Source organism: Pipistrellus kuhlii, unplaced genomic scaffold (genome assembly GCF_014108245.1).
Source record: "Pipistrellus kuhlii isolate mPipKuh1 unplaced genomic scaffold, mPipKuh1.p scaffold_m20_p_81, whole genome shotgun sequence".
Classification (NCBI taxonomy): domain Eukaryota; kingdom Metazoa; phylum Chordata; class Mammalia; order Chiroptera; family Vespertilionidae; genus Pipistrellus; species Pipistrellus kuhlii.
In genome coordinates this window covers 314,722-337,218 of record NW_023425586.1, presented here as the reverse complement: position 1 = coordinate 337,218, position 22,497 = coordinate 314,722, and the positions used below count along the sequence as shown (strand labels likewise).

Here is a 22,497-nt window from a genome sequence, read left to right as displayed (position 1 = left end):
AACTTGAGCCGGGCAGGTGTTGGGACATTTAAGTCGTTGCTAGCGAAGAGGCTGCCCTTCACAAGCAGGACTGAGGGCAGGCCTAGGACCGAAAAGACCAGAAGCTTCATTTCAGTTTTAAGCGCTCGCACAGTGATTCCGCTAACTGTGGAGGACTCACAGCACGTGAACATGTGCAGCTGCAGATCACGGCACTTTGTTACTCACACACGCTCCCAGGGCTGCGGTGCAGGCTGGAGGGGACCCGGGGTGCTGTCCTCGGGGTCCGCAGCTGGGCTGGTCCGGTCGGAGGCAGGGCCGGCGCCCCTCACCTGGAGCTCGCTCTCCTCACAAAGGGGGGTACCGGCCGTCCTCTGTCGCCTGCAGGGAGCAGAGCCTGGAGGGGAGGCGCCTGCCGATGACAGAAGGACGTGCCTGCGTGGCGGCCTCGACAGGCCAGCATGTTGGCTGTCAGGACCCGTTTGTAAAGCCTGTTCTGTACGCGCAGCCGTTCAGGTGGCTGTCAGTGAATGACGTCAGTGCATGCGTGTTCATCCCAAAGTGGGCGAGGGGCTGCGTGTGGTTATCCAGGGAGAGTACGTCACACACACACAGTTATCTTAGCAAGTCCCTCCGAGTCAGTAACTGAAGTTCAAATCCTTGTCTCTGGGGGCACACCCGCTTCAGGTCAGTGGGGAATGTGTCCTTAATATCACACCTTACGTTTTAAGAAAGTTAACTCAAACTTTTTAACATTTTTAGACATTTTTAAAATATTTCCATATATTACTACAGCAAACTCGAAACCTTGGCATATCGGGACGGCACTCTAACAACTGAATCAGTCAGTCAGGCCCTGGAATTCTGATTTTCATTTGTTATGTGTGTGTCCTATCTTTTTCCCAGGAAGGTTTGAGGATTTCTCAGGTTCCCTTGGGGTCTGACATCTCAGAATGGTAGGCAATGAGGTCAGTCTTTATTCAGTGTGCTGGCTACTCCGTGAGGGTTAGCCCACCTGTAAACCCAGGCCTTTCCGTTTGGGAAGTTTGTCATGTGTTATTTCTTGCATGATTTCTTTCCCTCTGTCTTCTCTGCTCTCTCTTTCTGGAATTCCTGTTAATTAGGATCTGGGTTTATCCTCTGGCTTTATCTTTTCTCTCCTGTGTTCTATCTCTCTGGCTTTTTGTTCTAATTTCTCTATGTTTTCTTCAACTTTTTATCATCTAACCTCTTATCTTAATTTCTGATATCTTAGAGAGCTTTCTCTTTTCTGAATATCCCTCTAAAGAGACAGTGACCTGGTTGAATTGGGCTGAGTTAGGGATCCAACTCCTCTTACCAACTCTGAGCTAATGTTCTGGTTGCCAGCCCCATCTTACCCCACCTGCTTTCTGAGACACTGCCTTCTCAGGATCTGTGCCCCAGGGGCTGGCTTTCTAGGGACCCCTGTTCTCTGCTTCCTTTCTGTCTGCTGAATCATTATTTTGTGTCTATTCCATTTCCAGCTTCCAGAATTTGGACATCTTTTTTCTTTTTTTATATTTTTATTGTTGAAAGTATTACATGTGTCCCCCTTTCCCCCTCCCCCATTGATCCCTCCAGCCCACCCCCACTCCAGGCCTTCACCACCCTATTGTCTGGGTCCATGGGTAATGCATCTATGCATACAAGGTCTTAGGTTGCTTACCTCCCATCCACCCACCCCTCCCCCGCCTTCCCTCTGAGATTCCGCACTCTCTTCCATGCTTCCATGTCTCTGGATCCACTCCATCATTTTATTTTGTTAATTAGATTCCACTTACGAGTGAGATCATGGGAACCAGTCGAGGCCAGCCCAGGGACAATAGCACTGAGAGGTGATGGAGTAGGCCTCAGTCTCACAGCAGCCATGAGCCCGCCTCCCAGCCTCCGGGGTCAGCTCTGGGAGCTCGGCAGCGGCCTGCAGGTGTCCAGAAGAGGAGGTGGCAGGGAGCAAGGAGGAGGAGCCTGGGGCGAGGAGGTGATGATCATAGCCGGATTCCTGCCCATCGGCTCCGGGGTTCACAGCAGGAGCAGCCGCTCATCCCAGTCAGCCAAGCGGCGCTCCCACTGTGGCAGCGTACTGACCACCAGGGGGTAACGCCTACATTGAGCATCAACCCCCTAGTGGTCAGTGCATGTCACAACATCTGGCCAACCTGTCATTCTGGTCATTCCACCATTTGGTTGCTGGGCTTTTATTATATAGGAGGATTGTACCTACTCACTTTGCCAGTACCCTTTAAAAAATATTAACTTTCTCTTTCCTCAAGTCTATTCTATTTTTTTTACTTCGCTGTTTTAGAATAGAATGCTAGCTTTTATGTTGAATTTAATTTTTCAGAAGACTGGTACATCTGTTTTATTCTCCCAACCCACCCAGTGAGATAGGGAGAACATTCCATTCCATTACCATTAGAATAAAGGAAGACTCGACTTCAGTGACACATGCTCAGACTTAGTGCTGTGTTGATTTTAAAAATGGTTTAAAGTTATGCTTTTTGGCTCTTAGAGCTGATGTTCCACTATGACTACAAGATCCTTTAATGTTATGCTTAGCTTTTATTCTGATATACTCAAGAACAGATTAAAATTACACCAACTTGCCTTCTGTTATTTAATTTGATGACTTTTCTTTTTCTTTTTTTCTAATATTTTTTATTGATTTTTCACAGAGAGGAAGAGAGAGGGATAGAGAGTTAGAAACATCGATGAGAGAGAATCATCGATCAGCTGCCTCTTGCACACCCCCTACCGGGGATGTGCCCGCAACCACGGTACATGCCCTTGACCGGAATCGAACCCTGGACCTTTCAGTCCGCAGGCCAACGCTCTATCCACTGAGCCACACCGGTCCCGGCTAATTTGATGACTTTTCAATTTGTCAAGGTCATTTGAGTCTGGTTTTATCTTAGATTTTAGCAGATATATCCAATTTTGGTCTGTTTAATAAGCATGCTCTCAATCCTATTATGTTGAGATAAGGCCACATATATTTTATTAGAGATCCATTTTGGCCTATGTATTTATCAGGTGTTTTGACAAGCATGATATAACAAAAAAATATGAGGACTCAAGGGATAGTAGCTCCTCTTCCTGTAAGTGTAATGTACGCTGAAAACTACAATACAACAGGCCTGGACAGACAGCCTTCTCTCTCCTTCCTTTTCAGAGTGGAGGACTTCATCCATTCATTTCTGCGCAGTCCTCTTTGGTTTTGTCTAACTCTGACCTCTGCTTATTTATCTTGGTGTAATTATATGTGTGAATCCACAGTGACCTCTGGTATGGATGGTGTGACAATTAGTTGCTTCTAGAAAGCGTACATGTGATTTGATATGTAAAAAATCACCTTCAACACATTTAGGAATGCGAGGCTTCAAGGATGTGGCATCAGACAGGGACCTGGTAACCATGGATCTCTGGTGTGTCCCTTGGCAGCACAGCCCAGCTTTGCCTGTACTTGTTCCGGTCCCTCTTTCCCCACCCCCCCCAAGGCTGACAACACCATGCAGGATTTTTCATCTCCTTTTACCCCACAGTCTATATTAAAGAACGGGTTTTAGTTTTGTTTTTTTAAATTGGGGTCAGTATATTAAAAATAATATTTAAAGTGTATTTCTAATACAAGTTTAAATAATGGGAAAACATTATCTCCCCCAAGCTAATAGCCTAATATCCTCCTTGATTTACTTCACATTGTGACAAAAACATTTTTTGACAAGCATAAAAATATTAATACATTGATTACATTATTAAAATGTGATCGCATGTTAAAACAAAAATAAAAGGTTAGTTCCCCTCTCTGGTTATCTGTGAAATAAAGGATTCATCCTAGATACTCCGGGAATTCCCATCCATATTGTGCTCAAGTTAGAAGCTAGCAAGGATGCTGCTACCAGCCCAGGCCCTGATCCTCACTCAGTGTCCCTCTCCCCTCCCACCTCCCGCAGAGATGCTCCACAGTGACCTCTGCTGGGTGCCCTCTCCTCTCGCCCTCCCCCACATTCTCACTCTTCCCTCGCCTGCCCTGACACTTGGTCTTTGTTATCAGAGCTCACACTCTGTCACAGCCTGTCCGCATCACACATCAAGCACCCAGGCCTGTTCACCTCTGTTCCCGTGACTGTTAGCTATAGCACAAAGCTGTGTAATTGTCTTCCACCTCATGCTCTCAACAGTTATCTTTCTCTTTTAACACTACGCGGTGACCGTGAGACCAAACTCAGAATTTGGCTCTTCTAAATTCTAGGGAATCTCATGTGAAATTTGCAGTTTTGAATTTTATTGCTTATATTACCTTCAGAATAAATTATGACAAATTATAACTCTTAATTTTCCTACAGTGTTTATTTCTTTTAGATCATTCCTGTGATGTATTGATAAGCTAGTTATTGCTAATATGTTAAAAGAGCCAACAAGGTCTCCCTAGTCAGTTTTCTCAGTGGTTAGAACGTCAGCCCTCAGTCTGAAGGGTTACGGGTTCAATTCATGTCAAGGGCGCGTACCTTGGTTATAGGCTCTTCCCAGCCACAGAGGATGGCAGAGTCCTTGCTAGAAAACCACTAAAAATCTGAATTTGGTGCCCTGGCCTGTGTCACTTAGTGGTTAGAGCATCAGCCCATGTACCTTAAGGGTCAAGGTCCGACCCCCAGTCAGGGGCATGTACCTGGGTTGCAAGTTTGATTCCTAGCCCTGGTTGGGGTGAGTAGGGGAGGCAACCAATCGATGTTTCTCTCTCTTGCACACTCTCTTTTTCTCCTCCCACATTTTACTACAACCTCAGTGGTATTAGATGGTCTTAAATATGTAACTCTTTTTCATTTAATTTCTTGTGTTGGTGATATTGCTATTATTTCCTATTAATTTTAATGTTTTATGTCCATTGATCATTAATTTTGAATTTTAACATTTCTCCTCAATTTGTTGTCATTTTTCTGTGCATAGTTTTCCTAGTCTGAATAATTTCAGTTGTCAGGAAAATTGGGATTTATGGAGGTCCTTTCTTCAGGAGTGCCCCTCAGTGAGGCATTGGGAGAGCTCTTAGATAAAGCCTGCTCACCTACACATAGGACGGTGACAGGGACTGTGAGAGTAAAATTAGCCTCAGTAGAGACCAGTAACTTCCAGGGTGGGCACTAACTGTCCTAGAGGCTTTGGAGTTGGGGTCACTTTAAAGGCACTAAGTACTGCGGGCTGGTGCCTGTTCTACGAGGTGTTCTCACGTGGCATTCAGTAAAGTGTGTCCGATCACTGAGCGTATTGGGGAGAAATGAAGAGCCAACCCCGCATGACCTGTCTGTTAGCCAGGAAAGTGGAGTGGTTTGGGCTGCATGCGCTTCTGAGCAGACACTGGGTTTGAATGTGTTGGCAGCACGCCGTTGTAAAATGAACAGAACTGAAGGACTGCCACAGGAGCTGATGTAAGACCAAGGTCAACAAAAGAAAAAATGTCTGCCTGAAACTATAAAGTAGCATATCGGAAAAACTGTCACTCAGTCTCATTGCCAAAACCTTTACCTCTGCCTTTCACACGGTGTCTAAGTGCTTGTCCCAGGAGTTCTCGGTAAGGCCCAGCGTGCCAGGGCCCTTCGCCGCGGGCTGCCTTCATCACAGAGGGCATCTGCCTGCACAGGTTTTGTTGGTGTATTTCAGCGTGTGCCTCCTGAGAAAGTGTGAGATTCAGGGTCCGAACACTGGTGGTGGTGGTTGTAGACTGACCATCTGGAGGACAGCCTCCGCTCTGCTCAGAAGAGCGAGAGGAACAGTTACTGTATGAGAACGTGACCTAATGACTCCAAACAAGTTCCAGGTCTGCCCAGCTGCCCGCTGGCCTCACTCAAAACCAGTGTCCCCCACCCAACCAGAAAGACCTGGGAGCCATCTGAGACTCCTCTCCTTTCCCTGTTCCTCCATCCAGGCAGTCACTAGGTCCTGTTTTATTTCCTGTGGAACTCAAGTCCCGTTTATCTTCATCGTCACCCTCTTATCACAGGAGCATCTTACCCAGTAATTGGTCTCCACACCCTTTTAATGTGTTTCAAAACACTCCCAGTCCATCCTCTGCTTTGAAGTGATCTTTCTAAAACCCAAGTATGGCCATGCCCATGCCAGCTGACACCGTGGTTTACTGGCACCTGTCCTCATTCTCTCAGCCATCTGGTTGGCATCTGTCAGGTGTCAGGGGCAAATCACCAGGTCCCCTTAGACTGGGAATCCAGGTAAAGTTCGCTGAGGAGCTGAGATGGGCATGATGAGCCAGCCTTTGAGACTAGAAAGCATTTTATTTTTATTTAGTTAGTTGTTACCTTTTTTTTTCCTATTACAGTTGACAAGAGCACATTTTAATTTTCTTTTTTAGTCATCACTCTAGAATGTGTTCTTATTGATTTTGAGAGAGCGAAATATCGACGTGAGAGAGAAACATTGATTGGTTGCCTCCCGTACATGCCCCGACTGGGGATGTAACTGAATCCTAGCTATATGCCCACAGGCATCAAACATGCCACCTTTTGGTGTATGGGCAGCACTCCCGCTAACTGAGCCCCTGGGCCAGGGTGAGTTTTTAGACAGAGGGTACAGGGGCGGTGGAGGATCAGAAACAGCCAGTGTGAGGAGACAGTGTCAAACGAGGCAGAGGGTGACTCGGCTGGACAGGTGACGCCTGGGCCTGCGGGGCAGCAGTGGAGCGGTTCTGGGGTGGCCATTTCTTCAGAAAGGAAGGCCTGGGGAGGAGCAGGCTTGTGGGGGAGTCAGGAGGTGTGTTACGTTCATGTTAATGAGGACAGATGCCAGTAACCAGGGTGTAAGTCTAAGGAGAGAAGGGTGACCATTTCAGAATTGAGGAGTTTCTGGTAGCTTCCAAGCTTAAGTGGGCACCGCGTGGTGCTGTGCGGTGTCGGTCTGTAAGCTCCAGAGGCTGTGCTGTCCTGGCCAAGGGGGCCGGCAAGTGGGAACGCTCACAGAGCTAATAACGGACTGCACTACAGGCTGTCGCAAGGGGAAACGGAGCATGTCATGACAGGCTAGTGGCATTTAAAACTGGAGGTGGGGGAGGTGAGTATGGAATTTGGTCAAGAGTCCTGGTCCTGTTACTTCCAAGTTTCCATTTGCTTTGGCTGTTGAAGTGAGGATTGGCCTCTTCCTGAGTAATTTCCTACTCTGGGATTAAGTTTCTAAAGCAGAAACGAAGGGAAAAGTCCCTATCCATGAAGATGGATGGAGTCCATCGTTCTAAACTTCCTTGGGGATAAAAAACGCCGGGGCTGCCGCACATTGACTAAAATCATCTCTGAAAACTCGGTGTTTAACTAGGCAGCTAAAGCTAGAGACCACTGAAGCTCAATCCTGAGCCAGCCCACCAGCTGTGGTACAGAGCTGCCAGGCCGGGATGGTGTTTTTCCTCCCAGTGCGGTGTTTCCTGGAGGAAAAGGCGCGGGAAAAGCCCTGCTGTGGGAGCGGGGACCTGAGAGGCCCCGTGTGGCATCGCACACATTATCACCTCATTAAGTGCCGTAAAGCAGCTGCAGGGAGGGCTGGCGGGGCTGGCGGCCAGCTCTAGGGGGTGGGGACCGTGACCCTGTGGATCGCTGCCTCGGCAGGAGCTGGAATCCCACCAGGCCGGCTAGCTTTTTCAAGTTCTTTCTGTTGGAACTTCGCCCCAAAGAAAAGTGCCTCTGCTGTCTGTTCCTTTTCAGCCGCTCCTGCCCTTGAACCTCCAGAACAGGGTGGCTTTGCCTTCCTAGGCCTTCACTCGTAAATACTCAGTTCCCTCAAGGAGATGAGCAGGTGAGAGGATGGGTGAGGTGGAGTGGAAGTCAGTCTGGGCAGGGAGGAAGTGAGGCAGTAAAGGTAAGAAAGCCTCCAGAGCCAAGAATTCGGAGCTGCTTTGGCGATTTAAGTTCCAGCATAAGCCATGTGTGTTTGAAATTTTGTTAAAAGAGGCCGATGTGGCAGTGAATTAAGTCATTTCTGCAGCTGAGATTGGAAAGAGCTAAATCTGGGCGCCTCGCAAGCCTAGGGGCGGAGCTGGCCTTCCAGAAGCATAGACCCACCTCCTGGGTGGGGTCACTGGGGAGAGAAACGGGATTATACCCAGAGCCACTTCCCTGGCAGCTAATTCCTTTCACAAGGCACCTTTTTTTACTGGTATTTAGAAAGCACAAAAGGTAAGGGTTTCTCTAGCTAAGCCAATCCATGTTGAGCGAAGGATAAAATAAAAATAAGCTAATACATAGAGTTGTCCAACCTGAATTTCAGACCTCCATGCTTAGAGAAAAGGCCGTTCTGTTCGTTCTCCCAGGGCTGCAGGGCCTCCTAATCCTGCTAGGTCCCCCCTTTCTCTGTTCTCCTGAAACCTCCACTTCCACTTCTGCCCTTTCCTTTTTAGCTTCTTAAAGAGCACAAACTCTCTCTTTTTTTAATCATCATTCAGGGACATTTTTTTATTGATTTTCAGAGAGAAAGGGAGAGACAGATAAATATCGATATGAGAGAGACACATCGATTGGTTGCCTCCTGCACGCATCCCTATCGGGGCCTGGGCTGGGGAAGAGCCTGCAACCGAGGTATATGCCCTTGATCGGGATCAAACCCGGGACCCTTCAGTCCACAGGTAGATGCGTTATCCTCTGAGCTAAACTGGCTAGGATGACAAACCCCTTTTCATAACATGTAAAAACTCCCCTAGACAGAGTATACCGAATATTGCTTTTTAAAAAGTTACAGCTTCTTTCTCTTATTACAAAAGAAAACCTCTGATTAGAATTATTTTAATGGAGTATTTGCACCTGTGGGCAAGATAAAGCACAAATTGTTTCAGGCAGAAACCCCGGTGTGGCTTGCCCAGAGAAGCCTCCTTAGTGAAATCTATGTTGGCTCTGATAGTTATGAAGAATATGTATTTTTTAAATTTCTTTTTATATATATATTATTTTCTTATTGTTTGAAGCATTACAAATAGTAGTACATATGTCTCTTTTTCCCCTTTTCCTCCCCCCAGTCTCTCCTACCCCCCCATATGCCTTCACCTGTCCCCCCCCCATGAAGAATATGTATTAACAGCCGAAACTGGTTTGGCTCAATGGATAGAGCGTCGGATTGGAGACTGAAGGGCCCCGGGTTCGATTCCAGTCAAGGGCATGTACCTTGGTCGCGGGCACATCCCCAGTAGGGGGTGTGCAAGAGGCAGCTGATCGATGACTCTCTCTCGCATTGATGTTTCTAGCTCTCTGTCTCTCTCCCTTCCTCTCTGTACAAAATCAATAAAATATATTTTTTTAAAAAAAGAATATGTATTAACAATAGACATTTGGTGCAAGAGAAAACAATTAAACCAAACCTTTTTTGTAAATGCTTTCATATTCTATTAGAAGGTGGAGGTGAAGATGTACTCATATAAATTGTGGCAAGTGGAAGCATTTTATTTGGGAAATTGCTTTGTTTGCCTCTGTAAATTTAGTCTTGTTGGATCTGAAGACTATAAACCCAGAAGAATTAGAATTAGTCAGGAAATTCTAGAACATTTAAAACCCACAGCGAGATCTAGGCTGTGCGGCTCAATTGGCTGGAGTGCTGTCCCGTACACCAAAAGGTGGTGGTGCCATCCCTGGTCAGGGTGCATGTGGGAGGCAGTTGATCTGTTCCTCTCTAACACTGATGTTTCTCTCCCCTCACTCTTCCTTTCTCTCTAAAATCAATAAAAACACACACACAAAAACAACAACAAAAAGCCACCCACAGTGAGTGGCCAGCATCTGTGCCCATCACAGATGATGTTCATTCTAAACAGTTTCAGCTTTGTGAACATCTTGGTAGAAAGAATGACTAGTCCCTGTACTAGTTAGTGCTTGTCTAGAACACATTATCATCAATAAAAGTGTCTGTATTAAAACAGGTAGTTGAGAATGGAATAAAGTGTGGTTAAGTACTGGACCTAAACGTTCAGAACAAGTGCACGTAAGTTGAGCATTGACGGGTCTGAGTTAATCACTGGGAGTGGATGGTTTTAAAAGCCAGCCCTGACGTCTGCGCTGCCCCTCAACTTCAGCTGCTCGTGCTGTGCAGGGCGGGGCCAGGCCTCAGCTCCCGGGCTCTGCATCCCCAGGGAGAGCCTGCTGGGACTTCTTTTTCCCCCTCTATTCTTGCACAGGGAATCTTAGGAATACCCTGCATGTCATTTTTAAAATATTTTTTCCTTCACTGTTGAGCACGTTCAGGGTTGGAGAGGGGGGGTTCCCTCATTAATTTTCTTAAGAGATTGATTTTCCACTCTCTCTGCTCCCTCCCCCTCCCCCCAGTGTGCTGTGAGAAAATCGAGCTTAAATGAGTTAGCTGGCCCCGCCATAGCTGGTGGGAGACAGGCCAGGTGCCACCTCCTTTCTCTCCTGGAGGCGGCTGCAGGCCCACACCCAGCGCTCTCCATTTTCATTTCGCGTCTTTGTCTTTGTCTCCTTTAGACTGCCTGTACTTGGGGCAGGGACCGGGGACCGGGACCAAAATAACCCACTGACTCTAAGGAAGGCAAATACAGGAGATGTCAGCAAACTGGAACATGTTTTCAGCTAGGTTTTTTGTTTTTTTATTCCACTCTAGGATAAACAAGAAATGATAAGAAAAACAGCTTACTACCAGAGATGTATTTTTAAAAAAATATTTTTATTGATTTTGAGAGAGAGTAAGGGGGGGAGACATCAATTGGCTGCCTCCCACACACACTCTATTGGGGATTAAGCTAATAACCCCACAAGTGCCCTAACCAATAATCAAATCAGCAACCTTTGGTGCATGGGATGATGACCAACCAACTGAGTCACACCGGCCAGGGCCAAAGATTTATTTTCAAAAGCAAGTTTTAAGTTATATCTTGGGGTCACTTTGATAAAGCTTAGTCTCTACCTAGCAACTTACAAGAATATTCCTAATGCCGAAACCGGTTTGGCTCAGTGGTAGAGCATCAGTCTGCGGACTGAAAGGTCCCGGGTTCGATTCCTATCAAGGGCATGTACATTGGTTGCGGGCACATCCCCAGTAGGGGGTGTACAAGAGGCAGCTGGTCGATGTTTCTCTCTCATCGACGTTTCTAGTTCTCTATCCCTTTCCCTTCCTCTCTGTAAAAAATCAATAAAATATTTTTTTAAATGTTTCTAACTCTATCCCTCTCCCTTCCTCTCTGTAAAAAAATCTATAAAATATATTTTAAAAAATAATATTCCTAATAATAGAATTATCACTCTGAGGCAGTAGAGAATAATCACTTTAATCCAACAAAGTGTGGACTGAGATGTTCCAGAAAGGTTTCTAGTCTTACCTTCAATTTCCCAAAAATTAAACCTATTCCTGAGAATTCCAGTTGAAATTTTGTTCTAACTCCAGACCATTGTGTTCTGTAAGGGGAATGCTTCTGAGAGTAGCTTTCAGAACGAGGGCCTCTGTGTCCTCTCCTCGGAATCCTGCTACCCTGGTGCCTTGCAGCTCATCACCAAGTCCTGCTGGTTTTCCCTCCGCAGTTCATGCATTTACATGCATATACACGCACATCCACACTCTTCCCTGACATCCCTGACCCATGACTGCTGCGGACCCCTCAGAACCAGGTTCCCCTGTGTGCTCCCTCCCCCTCCAGAGAGTTCAGTCCAGCCCGCCTTCCCTCCCCCTCTGCCCGAGCAGCTCCTCCTAGTTCTCTCTGCTGTGCTGGCAACAAGAACAGTCTGACCTCCTTAGCCAGGTCTCCCTGGACCTCTAGGCTCTGAAGTATGTTTACATCCTAACAGCCGGTTTTGGTTTCTACCCTGACCATTCTGTAAATCCCTGAGGGCAAACACTTGGTGGACTTGCCACCCTCCGTTCTGCCCCTTCGCCTCACACAGGCATGCAGGAAAAAGTTGCTGAATGAACGGAAAGGAAAGATGATTACCGTATTTTTCGGACCATAAGACACACTTTTTTTCCCCCAGAAGTGGGGGGGAAAAGTCCCTGCGTCTTATGGTCCAAATATAGCCTACACATATACTTTTAAAAAAAGTTTTTTTACTTGCCGGGCTCTGTGTGGTCTCTGTGTGCTTGCCCAGCTCTAAAATGGTTCTAAATGCTGCTGTTTACTTTACAGGGTTGATTACATGTGTTTATGACTGTGATGTTGGGTTTTAATGCACATAAAATATTTTAGGACACTATTTGTTTCAGAATCTTTTTTTCTTCATTTCCCTTCTCTAAAAACTGGTGCGTCTTATGGTCCGGAGCGTCTTATGGTCCGAAAAATACGGTACATTTCTGAAGTAGAAGCCATTTAAAAAAAAAAAAAAAAAACTTTAATGTCAGAGCAAAGACCACTGAGAATCAAAGGCACCTTGATCATCTGCTCCTTCACCGCCTTTGGAGAAGCCAGTGCTGGAGGGGCAGGGGGAGGGGACCGGGGAGGGAAGACGTGGAGAAAACTTGAGCAGCAGGGACCACACTGATCGAGTTCTTACTCATGTTCTGCTGCCTGTGCTTTCTGTTTCTGAGCTTTTGGTTTGATGCTATAGATTCAGAACTGACATGGGAATAAGACAGATTCATAAACTGACCAATTAGTAAGAGCCCCAGGATAGCTTGTGAGGAAGGCATGATCCTCTCTCCGTATTCATGGAACAACTTGCACTTCGGAGTTCTGTGAGGAGGTGCCAGCAGGCTTTGGGCTCTGTCGCCCTGGTGCAGACCCCTGCTGGGCGTGTGCCTGGCTTCCCACACACCTGATGTGTGAACATCTGGATTTGTTAGGCAGCAACAGCAAAAGAAGGGATGGTGTTAGAATCTGCCAGAGAAACACCTTCCCACCCGCATCTCAGACCTGAGAGTTCTCCTTGTTTGTTGAACGGTAAAGTGAACACATTCATTGTAGAAAGGTATGTCTACTTCGAATATATTCTTAATGTGATCAAGGTTATGGCTAAATTCTGGCTCATCTGTTGGATGAAGTGCAGAAAGACAAGGAAGGACATTATTAATGAAGAAATAAAGGTCTTTAATCCCACGCCTTCCAGCCTGATTCAGAACATCCTGGCTCCACTGTAAGCACCTGCGAGGACAGAAGCCGGAGGGAGGGCATTGAGGGAGCAGGCTCCTCTGCATCAGAAAAGGCGCGGATGCAGCAGAGACACTGCCGGCTGCCGCACCTACATGTTTACCTTGGCCGTGCTGCCATGCGTTTTCTCCACTTTGTGGCCAGCCACCCTTCCACCCCCGTTCATTTAGCCACAAAGACACTTATTACAGGTTTAGAATGTGGTTTGAAAAGCTTTCCCAAAGAATAATAGCTTTCAGGTCAGAGCAGAGCTGCTTTTTGATGGGGAGTTTTCTGGGAGGGGAACAGGGGCCTAAAGGATAATTTTATTCCAGGTGATTATATCTGAAAGATGATGATCGGACTGAAGAAACTGTGTGTATGTGTGTCCCTTGCCCCTGGGGGCAGGGAGATGGGCTGTTAGGCCTAGGTGTGTACTGAGAAGCAGTACCACCTGCTGGGCCTCAGCCCCTCTTGGCAGCAGGTAGAAATTATTCCAGATTGTTCTAAGGTGAGTGAATAAGGTTGCATTGCAAGAGCAGGGAGGCTGAGAGAAGAACCTTGGCTAGGAGCACATGGCAGGTGACAGACCACCCTGAGGCACTTTTCTCTCTCACTTGTGTCCAGAATGCCTTTTGGGGAAGGTTTCCATGCTTTTGATCGCCTGCTAGTGTTTAATTTGCACTTGATGGTGTGTAATTTTCCCTCCTATTTATTTAGCACCAATGTACCAGTGCTTCACAAAGCATTCAAATAATTCCCATTGATCTGTATTGTTCAGGGTAGAATTAGGAGGGGAAACAGTGAAAGGCGGCAGAGTAGCTAAGAGATGCAGTGTTCAGGGATTTGGCAAGGGCTGGCCATGCAGCCAGCACCTTCCTAGGTGAAATAATACTGGAACATACACACAGCAGTTAACCTACAGAAAGATGGCGCCAGCAGATGTTCCGGCCACCCGGCTCCGCCTCTTCAGGCAGTAATCTAAGGGAGAAATTAGTTCCAAAAAATAATCTTTGTCCTAATTAAATCCTAATAACTATGACTCATTCTAGTTTCTAAAACACTTTCTCAGTTATTTCAGACAACAACTGTGTAAGAAAGGCAGGTGAAAATTGCTCTCTCCATTCTGCAGAGGATAAATGGATGGGGTGGTTTTTCCCCACAAGAACCGATGCCCTCGGGTTCTTTTCCGCCGGCCCTTGTGCTGCCTGCCATGTGGTCCGCGTTCACGGCAGACCCTCCACGGTTCACTCTAAAGAGCCAGTCAAGCCTGGACCTTCTGCCTGAAGGTGCACACAGTTAGCGGCAGCCAGTGAAGGCTGCTAACGAGGCTGGCCGGCACTTACACTGTATTTCCATACTGTATCGAGAGGTGCATTAATGGGTTTCCTTTCTGACTGGTGCCTTTGCTAGAGCAGCTGCGGGACAAAGGGCAGCTTTGAAAGCCACGCGCTGTGCCTCATGGCACTGAGTCCACGGGCCCGAGGAGAACTGAGCAACTCTCTGGCCTCCGAGGTTGGCCCTGAAGCCTGTTGGTGCCCTGGGCTGCGGTGAAGGTCCCAGAGCCGGCACCATGCTTCTCCCCGGCTGAGCATGGCGGCGGCCGGCCCCTGCTGGTCTCCTGACTCCGAGCTTTGTGAGGGAACATAGGCTGTCTAGCACCTCTAGCGCTAAGGAACAAGGACCCAAACATGGAGGGTTCTGTATGGAATATGTAGCGCTCCTGAAGGAAAAGGAGTAGGTGCAGAGTCGCCTCAAAGACATGTTTGCAGGGCCTCAGAGGGGTGGCTGCTTGTATGTGGACCATGTGGCTGCCTCAGCTCCAGTCCAGGGCTCAGGGCGGCGGCTCCTGCCCTAGATACGGAAGCTTCATTAAGGGGAAGAGAGCTCTTGCCGTTGGCCAAAAATTAACTCATACCTCGCCCTACACTCTGCAGGCTCTACAGCAGCAGCTTTTTAACTCACATCGCAGAGCAGCCTCGTTAGCTCTCTCCGAGCGCTCCAATTTGTCAGCCCTGGCATTCGTTCCGTTAGCCACAGCCTGCGGGCCCTGGGGACAGCGGAGGGAAGCTCACCATTTGGGAGAGGCAAACACGATAACACCGTGAGCGTGAGCAGAGGTGTGTGCGGTGCCGGATAAACGCCATCTCGTGTGATCTTTAAGGCTCGAGCAGAACTGATTGCCACCAGCACTGATAATACTGTGACCCACATCACTGGCGCTCTGAGGCTGCTTGGAGATGCTTATTAAACAGGGCGATTATTCAGGTCGCCGTCACAACCCATAGGAAAGCTTCCTGTGAATGAAGGCACAGTTCTCCGGGGCACTCATGCTGGGCATGGATTAAAGGCGCTCAGGCGGTTCAGCTCCTGCAGCCTGCCTCCTCCTGTCAGTGGGCCTGCCTCTGGGACAGTGACAGGGCTGCTGTAAAGATCAGGGAGGGTGTTTGGCCGCTTCCTGTTATCCAAACACTATTTATTATCATTTATTTCCCAAGATTACAGTATCAACAAAAGTAGGATTCTTGTCTGAGTTGCTTAAAATAGCCTTTATTCCTCTCGGTAAGTGAAAAATGCACTGCTGAGATTGGGTCATTGCTTGTTTGAAAAACATACCTTTAGAAGCCACGATTGAAGCCCAGTGTGTCTGATTCGTGTGAGGAGCGGTGTTGGGTGGACCTAGCTCTCCCGGGGTGAATAAACAGTGTAGTCAAAAACAAAGGACATTTAGCTCTGCAGTGACTATTCATGTTATTTGCATTATGGGGAAATGATAGTGTAATTAGCTTCTTCAGGTAAAAAGTAAAGAATAAAAATCTAGTTAGAAATGGGATTAGCCTGGTATTGATTTGGGGTGTAGAAGGGGAGAGCAGACGCAAGATATTGTAGAGATAAGCGTTCCTCTCTGTCTTCGGCACCTGGCACATGGAATCGCTAGATCATATGGTCGTTCCGTTTTTAACTGTGAGGAACCACCATACAGTTTCTGCAGCAGCTGAACCAGTTTTCATCCACAGCAGCAGCGCACAGGGCTTCCAGCGCCTACCTGCCTGTCCTCGCCAGGACATGGGGGGGCTTTTATTTGTTCTTGTTTTATCTTTTGTTTTGTCGGTACTCTGATGGGTATGAAGTGGTACCTTGTGGTTTTGATTAGCATTTCCCTAGTGATCAACACTGAGCATCTTCACCTGTGCTTATCCTCACATTTCTGTATCTTCCTAGGAAAAATGCCTTCAAGTCCTTGGCCCATTTTTAAAATGGGTTGTTTTGTTGCTGTTGAGTTTTAGGAGTTTCTTATATATTCTGGATATTAACCCCTTATCCTATATATGATTTGCTGAGGTTTCCTCCCGTTCTGTGGGTTGCTTTTTTACTCTCTTAGTAATGTCTTTTTCTTTTCTTTCCTTTTTTAACCCTCACTCAAGGAGCGAGAATATTTTTCCCATTGATTGTGTGTGTGTGTGTGTGTGTGTGTGTGTGTGTGTGTTTATTGATTTCAGGGAGATGGAGAGAAAGAAATATCAATGATAAGAGAGAACCACCGATCAGCTGCCTCCTGCACACTCCACACTGGAGATCCAGCCCACAACACCTGGCATTTGCCCTGACCATGAATCAAACTGTGACCTCCTGGTTTATAAGTCAATGCTCAACTACTGAGCAACACCAGCCAGCCTCCAGTTAATTTTTAGAGAGAGTAGAAGGAAGGGGAAAAAAAAGGGAGAGATAGATAGAAAGATAGATAGATAGATAGATAGATAGATAGATAGATAGATAGAGGTGCAATTGGTATTGCAAGGTGACGGGGTGTGCACAATGACACTCTAACCACTGAGCAACCCTGGCCAGGGCAATGTCTTTTGATACACAAAATTTTTTTTCATGAAGTCATATTTGTCTATTTTTTCTTTTCTTACATGGACCTTTCAAGTCATAACACCAAATATTGTTCTGTGTCTTACTTTTAGATCCATTTTGAGTTAATTTTTATATGTGGTTTTAGGGAAGGGTCCAACTTCAGTCTTTTGCATGTGGATATCCAGTTTTCCCAGCATCATTTGTTGAAAACACTGTCCTTTACCCCATTGAATGATCTTGACACCCTTGTCAAAAATGATTTGACATTGTCTTTGAGCATTTATTTTTGGACTCTATTCCCTGTCTGCCAGTGCCACACTGTTGATTACTGTAGTTTTATAAAAAGTTTTGAAATGAGGAAGTATGAGTCCTCCTTTTTTGTTCTTTTTCAGTATTATTTTGGCTATTCATGGTCTCTTGAGATTTAGTACAAATTTTAGGATAAAATTTTCTATTACTGAAAAAAAAAAGTCTGGGATTTTGATAGGATGGCAGATCACTTTAGGTAGTATTGGTATTTTAATATTAAGTCTTCTAATCCATGAACATGGAATGTGTGTTTTTATCATAAAGAGTGTTGGATTTTTCAACTGCTTTTTCTTCATCGATTGAGCATGATTATGTGGTTATTTTCTTCATACGTTGATGTGACTTCAGTAACACACAAAATCTCTGCTCCTTTACAGCTCCGATCTCTTTGGTTGTTAATGTCACACAATTGCATTTTTATACATATATGCCCAAAAACATAAACTAATAATTTTTAAATGCATTATTAACTGCATTAGTCTCTTAAATCGTGTAGAAAACAAAAAAGTAGTTACAGACCACTATTACAATAATACTTGCTTCTATAATTGCCCATGTATTTGCCTTTGGTGAGATCTTTATTTCTCCATGCAGTGTCCTTTTATTCGCAGAGCAGGACTCTCTTGAGCATTGCTTGCTGGTTAGGTGTAGTGGTCACAAACTCACTCAGCTTTTGTTTATTTGGAAATATCTTTATCTCTCCCTCACTCTGGAAGGACAGTTTTTGCCAGATAAAGGATTCTTGGTTGATGGGGGTGGGGAAGCACTTTGAATATATTGATGGACTGTTTGCTGGCCTCCCAAGTCCATTAGGTCTTTTTTAGGGACAGTTGCTGTTGATCTATTTTTTTTCTTTGACTAGCCATGCTGTCCTATCTCTTTGAATGCCTGTGAGTGCTGAACACTGGACATGTGAAGCTAATAATGTGGTGACTGGAAACCAGGGTTTGCTTCTTGTGCTGGTAGGTGCAGGTTGTCTCTGCCTGGGATCAGCCTGAGGGGTAAACTTAAGGTCTTCTCGGGTCTCCCCTGAGCCCTTCCCTCGGTGTGCACAGTCACTTTCTGGTTTCTCTGTGCATGTTGTTGTTCTTGAATGTCATCGTCTGTAATGTCCGCTCCCAAAAGTGGAGAAAGCAAAAAGTGAAGGGGTGGGAAGTATCACCGTTTTAAATCCCCGGGGAGAGGGAGCGACAATATGGCCTGCTCTGCCTGCACTCCGTGGAGGAGAGTCCCAACGCCTGAGGACAGGGCTCTTTCTGCTCACCCGGCTCCCTCACGTGTGTGCAAGCTGCTGCTGTGCTGAGAGCGAAGCTGGCCAAGTCTTCCCTGGAAGTTGCAATCCTTGGACAGACTAGAGTTTCAAAATAGTTAGTTTCCGCTAGTGCAGCTGTTGCCCAGGTGAGGAGACAGCTACCTACTCTGCATCTTCCCATAATCCCAGGATTTGTGTTTCTAACAAATTCCCGGGGGATGCTGATGCTGGACCACCCTGAGAGTGACTGACCTTACCTCTTCCGGCTCTGTCTTTAGGCTCTACTATACCTGCGAGCCTTTCTTCTCCGGATGCAATGTAGTAAGTTAATTGTACTTTTGCATTGCAATAAGCAACAAGCTTTTTATTGATGTAAACGAGTTTCCTTTCTTTATGAAAAAAGCGGGACCTGTGGTCTGTGGGCTGCTCCAGGTTAGGGAGCTTTGGGTGCCCTGTAGGGGCCTGAGGGGCATGTGTGGAGGTGGGAGGAATGCCATTGTTCAGTATGAGCTCCGCCACTTCCCTTTCCTGTCTGTAAACTCAGTGATGACAAGATCTGCTCTGCAGGTTGCTTTTAGTAGGTGGTCTGTGTGGAGTATCTCGTGTGCATGTCTGGCACATGGTCATCTTAGGTCACATTTACTGAGCACTTTGACTACAAGTTGCAGAATTAAGTTAAAAGGTGATTTTTTTTTTTTTAAATGCCTTTTCCTAACAAGTCTGGCGATGGGGTGGTCCTGGGATTGGTTCATTTAGTGCTCAATAGTGTCAGAGGAACCAGGTTCTCTCCGTCCTGTCACTTGTGTTTAGAGCTGTCCCCTCATGACGAAACTTTCCCAGAAGCTCCTTTCCCTGCAGACTTTCCTAATGGCCGCTGCTAGTGAGAGTCCCTGCTGGGGGGAGGCCGGGAGCACAAGGCCTCTGGGCAGCTTGCTCTTCAGGCTCGGTTGGTCAGAGGGGTAGGGCAGCCGCACTCCCTCCCCCAGGTGACTCCCTCCCCCAGGTGACGGTGGGTCCCTTTGTCCTGAAGGGGCCCCTGGCACTGACAAAAGGAGAGGAAGTCTAGGCTATCCAGAATGCTGCCGGCTGTCCTTGGCTTACTCCAGGCCGAGTCATCTTTTTCTTAGCAAGGGCATGAGGGCCTGTGCACCAAACGATGTTTGCTTCTGAGAGGAAGTGAGGCTGTGGGAGGACTTGTCTATAGCCTTACTAGAGGCCCGGTGCACTCAATCTGTGCACTCGGGGTCCCTCAGCACAGTGGGGAGGGGGCCCTGAGCTGGCAGTCGGGTCGCCTTGGGCGTGGGTGTGGGGGAGCCTTTCTTTTCCAGGGACACTGCTTAGGGTCACTTCTATCCTGTTCCTAGAATCGGGAACAAGTGCCTATCTCCCAGGTGGCCTCACCTGGCTGTGCCGTGGCCACCAGAGCCTGCGTCTCTCCTCAGTGGGCTGGTGTGGCTGCTTGTATAGATACGGTTATTGATGGTGGGACACATTCCCTGTGCCCACAGGAGAGAGCGCTCCCTGTAGCCACTTCAGAGGGATGATGGAGAAGTGGCCCACTTTAAGAAAACCTGACCATATAAGGAGGAGATCTCAATTACAGAATAATGTCTCACTCGGCCAGAAATTCATGGCAGGTTTCCTAGTGCATTTAAAATAGGATTTGTGTGTAAAAATACCATTTGCTCACAGGAGCCCATATTTTCTGAAAAGGGAAATATATACTTGTATTGGGCATTTGGGTGGGATAAGTAGGATAAAAATAAAATCTTACAAATATAAGAATTGGAAACCAAATTCCACTTTTAATTCTACAAGGTTTATATATAATTCTACTATCTTACCCTCGCCTTCTGCCCAGGGCGTGCCCAGCAGAAATAAACACGCAAGATCTGCACGCAGCTCAGGAGAGCTGTGGCTGGTGGACTGCGGGACCAGAGGCCCCGCATGCCGCAGCCTCGCCCACCCTGTCGTTTGTTTGGGAGGCCCCCTCCGTCCTTACACCCTCAGTCCTCACGGCTGCACCTCCTCCAGGTGGGGCAGTGAGTGGCGTCAGAAACTGGCCGCCCCTCCTGTCGCCACAGGCTCCTGTCACCACAGGGACACGTGCTGGCGGCTGGCGGGCGGGGGCGGGCAGCGTGGGGAGGGGCTGAGTGCGGTGCTGACAGGTGTGACTCCTTTCCTTTCAGAAATGTTCCCACTGCCAGGAGGCAGGCGCCACCCTGGGCTGCTACAACAAAGGCTGCTCCTTCCGCTACCATTACCCGTGTGCCATCGACGCAGGTAAGACGGTGTCAGAGCGTCCGAGGGGGGCGGACACTTCCTCTGCCGCCTTTCCCTTTGCTGTAGTTCTTTGTCTTTTTTGACCCTGTGCTGTTTGTAAATTCTAAAGGAAATGCAGCGAGGAGAATAAAAAAGAGTGAAATGGGATAATTTTTTTAAATAGCAGTTTAATTTGTATAATTCACACATAATTCACCTAAGTGTGCAATTCATTGGTTTTTAGTGTATTCACAGATATGCAGCCATCACCACAGTCAGTGTTAGCACAGCTCCTCACCTCAGAATAAGCCCTGCATCCTTCAGCTAGCAACTCCCGCCCCTGAGCAACAAACAACAGTCTGCTTTCTGTCTCCATGGATGTGCTGTTCTGGACATTTCATATCAGCGGAATAGACAGATGTGTGGCCTTTGTGTCGGCTTCTTTTATTTAGCATAATGTTTTTCAGGTTCACCCATATTGTAGCATGTATCAGTATTTCATTTTTATTGCCAAGTAATATTTTATTTTAAGGAGATATCTTTTTATTTACTTACCAATTTGATGCACATTTAGGTGGTTTCCGCCTTTTATTACTACATAATGCTGCTGTGAACATTCATATACAGGTCTCTGTGCAGACTTATTGTTTTATTCTCTGGGGCGTAAATCCAGGAGTGAAATTACTGGATAAATGATAACTCTTTGTTTAACCTTTTGAGGACCTGCCAGACTCTTTTTCCAAAATAGCTGCGCCCTTTTACATTCCCTCCAGCTGTATGTGAGGGTTCCAGTTCCTCCATGTCCTCATCAACCCTTGTTACATTTTTTTATGAATAGTTTATTGATTTTGAGAGAGAGAGAAACATCGATGAGATACACATCAATCTGCTGCCTCCTGCATGCCCCCTACTGAGGATCAAGCACCAAAACTCAGGCATGTCCTCTGATCAGGAATTGAACCGGCGACCTCCTGTTGTACGGGACTGAGCCACCCGACCAGGGCTTGTTTGTCTTTTTAGTATAGCTCTCCTAGTGAATTTGAAGTAGTAGCTCATTGTGATTTTGATTTGCATTTCTCTGGTGACTAATGATGTTAAGCGTCTTTGGTGAAGTTCATTTTATCTATTTTTCTCTTATTGCTTTTTCTTAAATCTAAGAAACCATTGCATAATCCAGAATCACAAAGATGTATGCCTATGTCTTGTCCTGCAAGCTTTGTAAGTTTAGCCCTTACATGGGTCCTTGGTCCAGCTTGAGTTAATTTTTATACCTGGTATGAAGCAAGAGTCCAGTTCAGTTTTTTGCACATAGATTCCAGTTGCCCCAGCATCGTTTGTAGAAGAGACTAATCTTTCCTCATTCAGTGATCTTGGCACCTTGGTTGAAAACCAATGGACCAGCCTGGCTGGCATGGCTCAGTGGTTGAGTGTCAACCTACTTATGAACCAAGAAGTCACAGTTCCATTCCCAGTTGGGGCACATGCCCGGGTTGTGGGCTTGATCTCCCCAGTGTGGGTCATGCAGGAGGCAGCCAATCAATGATTCTCTCTCATCGATATTTCTCTCTCCCCCCCCCCTTCCTTTCTCTCTGAAATCAATAAAAATATATTTTAAAAGAATAAAGAAAGCCAGTTGAACATACAAGTATGTGCTTATTTCTGGACTCCTCCAGAATACACTGTCTTGATTACTGTAGCTTCATGATACATTTTGAAACTGGGAAGTGTGAGCCCTCTGATTTTGTTCCTTTTATTTAAGATTATTTTGGCTATTCTG

General features: G+C 46.6%; 1 protein-coding gene across 3 annotated transcripts in view; it reads left to right on the top strand.

Moving 5' to 3' along the window:
* The window catches only part of TCF20 (transcription factor 20), a 164,575-nt gene that overhangs the window by 130,982 nt on the left and 11,096 nt on the right, over positions 1-22,497 (top strand). For all 3 annotated transcript variants that reach the window (XM_036425506.2, XM_045577040.1, XM_036425505.2), the window contains one exon: positions 20,648-20,741. In XM_036425506.2, coding sequence (XP_036281399.1) covers positions 20,648-20,741 — 94 coding nt within the window. The remainder of the gene's footprint in view (positions 1-20,647; positions 20,742-22,497) is intronic.